The sequence below is a fragment of the Chinchilla lanigera genome, unplaced genomic scaffold (assembly GCF_000276665.1).
Source record: "Chinchilla lanigera isolate Chin_1 unplaced genomic scaffold, ChiLan1.0 scaffold00002, whole genome shotgun sequence".
Taxonomy (NCBI): Eukaryota; Metazoa; Chordata; class Mammalia; order Rodentia; family Chinchillidae; genus Chinchilla; species Chinchilla lanigera.
In genome coordinates this window covers 24970548-24980659 of record NW_004955403.1, presented here as the reverse complement: position 1 = coordinate 24980659, position 10112 = coordinate 24970548, and the positions used below count along the sequence as shown (strand labels likewise).

Genomic DNA, 10112 nt, shown 5'->3' with positions numbered 1-10112 from the left:
CCTCCTCCTGGCCCGGGAGCCTCCTAACGTGCCTTTCCCCCCCAGGAATCTGGAAGCTATAAGCCGAGCGGATTGCAAATGAAGTGTAATGCATTGTGGGACGTGTGTAAAATCGGAGCCTTCGCCGTGGGGGTGTGGGGGGGCGTGGGGAGGGCCGGACCCGCTGCTGGCGGTGTAGACGCCGACGAGGAGGGGCTGGGAAAATGTGCGCAGAGTCCGCCCGGGTCGTGCCCGCCGTAGACGGATGAAGCAGCGCGCTGCGCCCCGGCTCTGAGGCCCCAGATCGGGGCAGCAGGTCGCCCTGCCCACCATGAAGAAGACCCGGAGCACAACCTTGCGGCGAGCCTGGCCTAGCTCGGATTTCTCGGACCGGGCCTCGGACCGCATGAGGTCCCGCAGCGAGAAGGACTACCGCCTGCACAAGCGCTTCCCCGCGGCCTTCGCGCCCCAGGCTTCGCGGGGCTACATGACATCAGGTTAGTAACCGCGTCTCGGCCCCGGGCCGGGTGCGCCTCGGCCGGGGAGCTTTGAGCCGAAGACCTGCGGTGATGGATGTGATAAGTTATGGGGAAAGAGGGAAAAATTAGCTCACATCCACCATTTTGTACCTCTGCAAGATCCACAGCAGGCCCTCTCAATATGGGGTTTGAGTGCTATTAGGTAAAATCAGGGAGCGGGGACGAGCCGGGGGGTTGGGGCTGCAGGGAGATAAATGACTGCAAGCTCGGGCGCTGCAGCCTCCTTGAGCTTTGTGCAGGAGCCTGCTTCCAGTGCTGCCCGCAGTGCCAGGCTCGCTTGCTCTTGCCTTGTTGCCAGTTACCTTAGTGGGTATTTAAGCGGGCCCTTTTTCTTCCAAGGGAACAGGTTCCATGAACAGTTCTTGATGTTTCCAGTGTGTGTGTGTGTACGTCTCAGGCTCCTCTGCTTTGCACTCAGGGAACTATGTTGGAGCTCATTGAATGCGTTCTGTGGGGTAATGGTGTGTATGCGGATTGAACACTCACATGATTCTGCGTGGATTTAACATATGTTGCTTTGAATGAGGTTGCATGAAAAGAATGGAGGCCGAGTCGTGTGTTTGCATGTCAGACAGGAAGGACAAACAAAACGGTAAATGGAAGTGCAGCCTTCAAGATAGGTTGTATCTTAAAATGCAACGTCCTTAAAAGCCTTTCTGAATGAGTCCGTTTTCTCTTTGCAAATAGAATGAGACCACTTTGATTTGGGATTTGAGGACTCCGGGATAATGTACTGGAGATGCTGGAGACCTTCAGATGGTTTCTCCTTACTTCTTGCTAGTCACTGATAAGTGATGATGTGGAAGATAGCCATTTTTATTTAGTTTTCATTCTGAAAAGAATTAGTTTGCTTCCAAATACAGTGCAGTGGAAGAACCGAGATTTTATTTTAAACCACATGCTATCCCAAATCACTGTAAGCCCTGCCTTCGCTGGAAACCTTGTTTTAAGCTTGTGGTTGGTACTCATGGTCTAGCTTTACTATCTTTCAACTAAAACAGCAAGTCCTTTTTAACTGGGGTCAGTATCTCATGCTTTAAAAATGTCTTGTGACCACATTTCCATTCATACAAGATCTAAATAAAATAGCTGTCTTTTCATTGCAAAATCAGGCAAGACAAGGATGTTGTACTGTTTTGGCAATAGGGCTCCCTTGATTTTCTCTTTCATGAAAAGTCAAATCTGTAAAGGAAGTGACAACTACAGTTTATACTTAAGTTATTTAAATCATTGATGTGGTTGCTGTATTCTTCAGGCTCGTGGCAGTAAATGTGGAGATGCATCTAGGTCAAGATCTAACCTCAAAACATGAATGTATACAAATTCATGTCTACACTGAGTGTTCAGACATGAACACTGGGTTACATGTCCTAGGGTTTGCATGTCTTCATTCCACACTTAGAAGGCCCACTGTTTTCTGCCCTTCTTAAGGAGTCAGTGCAGACACTAAGTGTGAAGCTCTACCAGGGCATGTGGTCATCATTTCTTCAACAGACTAATGATTTTAGGCACATTTCCATGTGGACTTATTTTGGTCTGTCTCAGCCTTGCTTTGTTATGATCACATTTTCTGTTTCTGCGAAAAAAACTTCTTTACTATTGTCAATAGCAAGATGTAAAGAAGGAACTTGTAATTTTATGTGATTCTCTTATTTCATCTCTTGACCTGCAGGTGGTAAGATGGTCTTGTAATAATAAAGGGTAACCTGTCTCAGGTGGGTGATTGCTTGTCCAGACTCAATATTAGGTTACTGCTGAGCATAGAAGACCACAAGAAGAGCTGTGTCATTCATTCATTGTTTTATGGAGTGCCTTGCTAGACTCTCGGGCAATAGGATTGGATACAATATAGTTTTTGCCCAGGGAGGGAGGGCTGTTATTTATTCTTATCTCAAATGTTAACAAATACACTAGATGGGTTTTAGTGCTCACTGAAAGAAAATAATACTAAGACAAACACAGTGAATACTGAGAGTGGGTGGAGTCTTCTCATATGCAACTTTTTTGAGGGGATAAGCAGGGGGTGGGTATCTATTCCCTTTCCAAATATGGCTCCTTTTAACATGACCATTGATAGAAATAGATACTACTCTGTGACACTCTGAGCTCATTTATAAGAACTTCTCTTCTCCTTAGGAAATATGAAGGAAATGCACTTGTATCCAGTGTGTTGCTGTGGGTGTAGAGACTTGGTCACATAAAATGAAATAGAAAATGAAGTAGCTTAGAAACACCAGCTGACTATGGTGAAACACCTTTTCACGTTTCTTCTCTGTTTGTCCAGCCATTTGGCTTAACAACTGCAGGTATTGTCATACTTCATTTTTAGTAAACAGAGTTTTTTATTGTGGGTAAACTACTTGGGTTCGAAGGGCAAGGTAAGCCTTCTCAAAGATGTACTAAATAACTTAAGATAACTTTGGCAAATAACCCTGAAAATTTAGGGTAATAATTTTTATTTTAAATTTGGGAAATGAGAGATCCTGGGAAATTTTTAGAAATAGATATTTATAGCAGTCCTTAGGGTCTGGCATCCCTATCTAACACACGGTAGGTGCTATGCACAGAATTGTAAGGTTCTGCGATAGTTTTCTAATGAGACAGCACCATTTCTAACTGGAAATAAGTAATTATCAGTGTTAAATGTGATTTGTAGAGTAAGCTTGACATTTAGCCTTGGCTTTTTGTATCCCTTAGGGATAAACTACACTTAAGATCAAGAGGTTAGATCAGGCACACATAAAACTGACAAGGTCTGGAAAGGGACAGTTAGATGGAAAACTATGAAACCTTCAGTCGTGAAGACCATGCCTTCTGTGATGGTTTTAAGCTCACAATCCATGCTAACACATCTAAAGTAATCCTAACAATTCACAAGCCTCCTAGCAACCAGGGAAGTTCACAGGCCAGGAGGTGAGTTCATTGTTCCTCTTGCATGTTAATTTCCCATTGGTAGTTTCTGGGCAGAAGTGGGGAAATCTTGCCTTGTGTTCAAACTGAGATGAATAATAAAATGTGTGTGACATTATTTGAAGAAGAAAAGGGGTTTAATCAAATGGATGTAGGATCATTCTTTCACATTTTTTAAAACTAGAAATTGTGATATTAACTGGAGATAAAAGGGAAATCTGTATAATACTCCATACTTGATATATGCAAACATGCTCATGTACCACGGTGAAGTGATTTTCAAGGCCTCCAAGCTTTAGTGGGTGAAGCTGTTGGAACCTTTTCTGTTACAGCGCTGTGAACTATGACTTCTTCATCCCCATGATGCTAATTTTTAATTTCTTTTCACTCTACCCTCCAGCAGCGCTGGACAGGGGTACCTCTTTACATTCTATATGTAATTCCACCCGAGTGTTAGGGGCATTCTTACTGATTGAGATGGCAAAGTAATCTTTCCTCTTCCATGTCCCAAAGAGAATGTTCATAAAAGGCTTTACTTATGAATGAGAAAGCAGAGTATGGCACTTTTGATTTTGATACTTGTCATTTTAAATACTGTCTTTAAAGAATAAAGCAGACATTTAAAATACCATGGCTTAAAGGGTATGAAAAGAAAGGTAAAAGTCCTAAACAGACATCTTAAGGAAACCTGGATCAGTTTTGTCTGCTGATGAGTGAATATAATCGGTGGGGAGGAAGGGCGAGCACATTCGTTGATTTGTTCATTAGTTTTCATTTTATAGAAACTAATTCTGGAGCACATTTGCCTGGGTGTTCCAGTTCCTCATGTTCTGTTATTTTAAGAGACCAGAGAGTTTTCTGGGAGTGGAGGATGGACACTCGGGGTTCTAATTTGGGCCTGTCACAAACCAGCTGTGTCCCTGGCGAGTAATATGACCTCCCTCCGTCTGTAAGGAGTCCTGTGGTCCCATGCTTCCATTACAGAATTGGGCTCTGCTGTGGCTCTGTAATGAGTAAGAGCAAGACCTCTGCACCCACGCGTGTAAGTCATTAGACCCTTTGGCCTTCCCTACCTAATGGAGTCAGGTGCTTCTGTATGTGGGAATCGTGCTCAGGTTGCAATGGAATCCTCTTTCCTGTTACCTTCCAACCCTGTATTACATGTGTACACCTTAGACTCTGCCCTAATGACCAGAGCAATGGAGGGAAGATGACAGATTAATACATAGCAGATTATTGTCATATGCAAATTTTAATAAACAGCATCTCCTTGTCAACTTTTCTCCTCTTTGCAGAGATCTGTTTTCAGGCTACCTGCTCCAACTGTGCTTTAATTTGAAACTACCTATGTTGACTGCTCTCATCAGCCAGGTGTAAGTGAGGAATATTATACTCAGTGGTGAATGGCTTTAATCTTTATTTCCCAAGAGAACATGAATGTGCTTACAAAAGATCACCTCTCTTAGTATTTTAATATCTTTTATACTCTACTGAATGTTTTTCTTTGAAAAAAAAGGAATGTGAGTATATTGTATAAAAATGTTAGAGTTTTTACACCTCCAGAGCAATTTAGGCCATAATAAATTCCCTATGCCCTAGAGACTTTGAACAATTCAGACAGTAGTATGTTCTTTGGTCCAAGATTGTTTATGCTGAATTTGTGTGTAACCAGAGAGTGAAATCTGGTTAGATCCTTGCTAGTGGGCTAATACACTAACTTCTGAGTTTAGGACAAGCTTCTGAAGCCCAATCACAGAGATGGTGTAATGCCAAGTCTAGAAGTAGAGCTCCTAGTAGTTTGTGAGAGTATATAGACTGTAATCAACTCTAAATTGACTTAAGCTGTAGTGACACAAGAGTGAAGTAACACGGGTAATTTTTAAAGTAAGTAGTAAACTTTTCCTTAAGTAATAAATTCTTGGACTATTTTTATTTGACATTGGAATGTACAACCAGTTGGCTAGAAAATCCTATTGATTTCTACCTCCTAAATATTTCTAAAATGTGCCTCTCCCTCTTCATCCCTGCTGTTTAAATCTTCTGCTGTGTTACATTGTTTTCCAGACTAACCCCTTCTCCAGCCCAGTCCATCCTCCATGTAGCTCCACAGAGCTTTTGTTACTTTTAACCCTTAGGTAAGATGGGTCACGTCGCTTCCCTTTCCATGTCCCTTGTGTGTAGGAATGAAGTGTAGACTACGAAGTCTTCATGGCATGGCATTCCCCACTGTTTCCACCCCTTCTTCTGCTCCTGACCAAGCTTCAGCTTGACCTTGTTGTCCTGGTGTGACAGTGCTCGGAATGTGCTCCTTAACTCTCTAGGTCAGACAGAATCACATTTAACCCTGCAGAACCAGAGTCTGCTCCCTTCCCTTTCGTTCTTCCTCTAGGTATTTTTAGAGTGAATCCCATTACCTTGTTCTATACTTGTATTAGAGCAGCCTGGTCGTGTTGCATTTTACCACCAATTTACCTGTGTGTCTCCTGCCCTGGATGACCTGTTTTTCTAATGACATAATCTCTTTTACTCACATCTCTATTTTGCCAGGAACCACAGAGCTTGACATCTGTCAGGGCTCAGTAAACATTTACTGGGTGAATGACAAAAGCATAATTTCTAAAAAGTTGCATGAAGAGATGTTTTGAAGTCTTAACGTGAGTCATCTTTTTATAACTGTAGATACATCTATATCCTAGGATCTGATCCATGTGGGATCTCCACTACGGTTGGTGTACCGGACATGAGTTGGCCATTGGAAAGCAGTAAATAATAGGATACAATCAAGAGTCAAGTAAGATGGTTGATAAGCTTGGTGTAAGTGGAAGAGAGTCACAGAAGAGAAGGATGTCCCTTGGAAAGGGCTGTCTACAGGGAGGACTTGCTAGGGTCTTGAAGGAGTGGGAAGGATTTGAAGAGATGGGGAAAGGGAAGGTTTAGGGTTTGTAGAAGCAGCATAAACCAAGGCACAAAACTGGAAACCAAAATGAGGATGTGACGTTTGCGACCCTGTAACTTTGGGATGTAAATCGAAATAGTGTAGAGCTGGGGCAAGTAGACTTTTGAAATTTGGGTGAATGTAAAGTTTACATGACAGGTAAAGATTTGTGACTTTGGGAGAGAAAGAATGAGAGGAGCATGTTAAGAAGGTGTATTGTAGGATGGCAGTGACTTGTAGGATGAATGGGTGTCATGATCATTTAGAACCTGTAAGACTCGTTGGGAGACAGCTGGTGACCCCATGGAGTAATAAGGGATGATGAGGAGCCACCAAAGAACCTGGAACTAGCACATCACCCTGAAATTATTTTTGTTAAATCATTCCAGTATACCGCCTTGCCTTAGTCTGTGTCGTGTTAACAGAATACCCAAGGCTGAGTAACTTGTAGAGGGTTATTTGGCTCACAGTTCTAGAAGGTCTGAACAGCGTGGTGCTAGTGTGCTGGTGACAGCCTTCTCTCCCACCACCTCCCACTGCATTGCAACGTAGCTGAAGGGAGCTGGCTGCATGCAAAAGGGGATGTATGGAGTGTTCTTGCTTTATTGCCACGCATTCTAGAGATAAAAACCAATCACATGAGCCCTAATCCACTCCCACCCAATGGGCATTAATCCCCATGTGTTCAAGGGCTAATCACCTCTTGAAGATCTACCACCTTTCAGTATTATTACACACACTGGCCACCAAACTTCCAGCACATGAACCTTGGGGGGGCAAACCACATCCAGGCCATAGCAGACCAGTACCATCATTTATTTAAAAATTTTCTTTAAATTTTGACCTTTCAAAAAAAACTTAAATTAGTTTTTAAAAATTCTCTTCCTCTGAAATTATGGGTTTCATTTGACAATTATATTTATTTCCAGTACATATTAAAATGAATATGTAGTAATTTTAGTTAAACTATTCAAGTAGGTATCACCTAAAATGAACTCAGGTACCTGATTGGTACCAAGTAGTCAAATACCTATAGGCTAAGGAAGGACAGGTGGAAAGGGAGGGCCTTGGAGAACAAAGGAATTGGCCATTCTTCATAGAACTGAAGAGGTGAAAGAAAATAAAAGGTGAATCATGTTTTTTTTTTTTTGTTGGAAGAATGCAGTAAATGAGCAGGACAGTGGGGAAAGTGGAGCACATGATTTGTACTTTGGAGTAACAGATGAGCTAAGGGGGGAGGTCTTTTAGGCACAAATGAATATAAAAGGTTACAGGGTCGGGTTGGAGGTCATCCGTGCAGCAGTGTCTGTTGAGAACATGAGAATAGCTTAGGTTTTTGTACTTTATGTTCTGCTTCTGAGAGGGAACAGATGACTTAAGTTATTTTTATTTCCAGCAGATGGAGGGTCAATTGCATTCCACTGACTTTGAGTCCTCTTCAGGTTTTGAAAAACCTGGAAGACGGAGGTTACAGTTGCTTGGAGATGGGTGTCCTGTTCCCGAGAGCAAAGCACGGTTTAATTTTTGGATTTGTTTTATTAATGTTCGCATTGATTCAGAAACTTGTTTTGTTGATAACAATAATGTGCTTTTGGGATCTGTAGTCTGGTTTGAAAAGAGATCCAGCTATGCAAGTAGCTGCACAAAGATGAGGCCAGCTATGTAAATAATGTATATTTCAAACATCTGTCATACATCTACTTGGTAGAAAAATTATGGCTTAGGTAACTCATACTCCCAGTTAAAATCTCCATTTATCTTTCTACTTTAATCCATGATGGCCCCTCCAGGCCAAGTTTTCTCTTTTTGAAGATAAAAGAGTGATATTTGGCAGATGCCTGTGGGCATTAAGAGTAGCAGGTCGTATATGCCCAACCTTATCCTTCGGACGGCCATAGTTTCAGAGGGAGAAACCAGCTAGCTTTGCAGTTAACACCCCCTCTTCACTCCTACTGCAAATTCCTGTCTGGTTAGTTCCCCTAAGAGAGCTCATACTCTTCATTGCTTTCAGCATATCCACTCTTTGCTTTGAAATAATTTCATTATGAGATAAACTTAAGGTCCCCATAGATATGAAGGTGCATGGATATTTGTCCTTTATAAAAACATTTTAGTTGTCCAGCATCTGAATCTCTCTCTTATGCCTGTGTAGTACTTCTATGTTATGTGCAGACATGAGCCCCCAAACTCTAAACCCTGATGCCTCTGGATCTGACCTCATTGCAAATGAGGTCTTTGCAGATGTCACCACACTATGTGGCAGTCATACTGGAGTAGGATGAGCCCTAAATCCCACATGACTGGCATCTTTGTAAGCAGAAGAAGGGAGATACACACTGGGAAAAATACCCTGCGATGAAGAGGCAGACAGGGCACCCCCTTGCACACTATGAGCTCATCTGTCGTCATTTTCTTGTCCGACTCTTCTAGACAGGAAAGGTCTGGTGGACATGGCTCATAACTCCCTTGCCTTGCATTTCCAGTGTCTGGCAAGTGTCAGGTGTGAAGTAGGTGCATAATAGGAATATAAACATGTAGATATGGGGATATACAGTCTTGCTGACAGTCCCGGGAGGTACTCTGAGGTCTCTCCAGTTCGCTCTCTAACCACAGACACAGTTGGGACCCTTGGGTGGGACATGGCCTGCAGGGCAGTTGTGGCGCATCTGTTACCTCACTGCACTCATACTGGCCAAAAGAACAAACAGGTAAACCCGGGCAACCATGTCCACTGGGCTCTACAAATACAGATCTGTTTTAGGATTTTTAAAAAATTCCAGGATGGATCTTTGAGAGAACTGCAGAACAGTATAGTTTATTGGGATCCATCAAGTGTCTAAAATAAATCATCCCTTTTAGGTTAGATGCTAGTGCTTGTAATTGTACTGGAGTTTCCCGTTAACCTAGTGAGCTCATTTGAATTTTCATTTCATTTGATTTTCAAGTCATTGAAAGAAGTATTTGGACGTGTTTCTACATTTAGTAACTGCTGTTTATATTGTAAACACTGGACATATCTTGATAGTTTTAAAAATGTTTTAAAAATGTCTGCTTAGCCAGAGAGTGAACAAGCCCAGAGGACCAAAACGTTGAAGATGGCCATAATGTCAGAGGGATTTTTCCACTTTCGCTTTTTTTTTTTGGAAACAAAAGTTAAGTAGAAGTTTATTACAAGAAAAACGCACAGAAGAGCAACTCATAGGCAAAGTAACTCTGGTTAAGGAATAGAGTAGGCTTCTCCATAACCCCAAACAAAGCTGTGCATTTAATGTCTTTTTTTTTCTTTCCACTTTTGTAATATTGGCTTCTGCCTCAAATTCATAAAATGCCCTCATGTAGCAGCAGAGCATTGTGACTTGGGGCCTTAAGTCAGACAGTCATATGTTAGGGTTTGGGCATACACACTGTCCATGTAACGTGGGCAGTTTATATCACTAGTCTATACTCTGTTTCCTTATGTGTAATGTGGATAAAACACTATCTAATGTATGTATTATTCACAGTTTTTATGTGAATTAAATGAACAAATAGATGCAACATAACCAGCATAGTGCATGACTCTCTGGGAACTAAGTACATCCTTGAGGTTATATTATTATTTCTTTAGGGACATAACAATGCAGACTTGGTCATCCCCGAATGCTTTCCATCTGAGGATTCAGACGAAAGATGCCCGCAGACAACTTGTCCAGGGTCAGATAGAGTTCAAGGTAGCATTAAGTCGGATTCTTAACGTAATTCTTGGCATT

At 42.1% G+C, this 10112-nt stretch overlaps 1 protein-coding gene across 5 annotated transcripts in view; it reads left to right on the top strand.

Annotated features, from left to right (window-relative positions):
• The window catches only part of Stox2 (storkhead box 2), a 234401-nt gene that overhangs the window by 125608 nt on the left and 98681 nt on the right, over nt 1–10112 (top strand). For 2 of the 5 annotated variants that reach the window (XM_005373496.2, XM_005373499.2), the window contains exon 1: nt 7–476. The exons of 1 other annotated variant lie outside the window; for it this stretch is intronic. In XM_005373496.2, the coding sequence (XP_005373553.1) occupies nt 311–476 (166 nt within the window). In that variant the 5' untranslated portion in view covers nt 7–310. Of the gene's footprint in view, nt 1–6; nt 477–10112 lie in introns of those variants that run through there. 2 more of the 5 variants (XM_005373498.2, XM_005373497.2) reach the window with 1 other exon arrangement.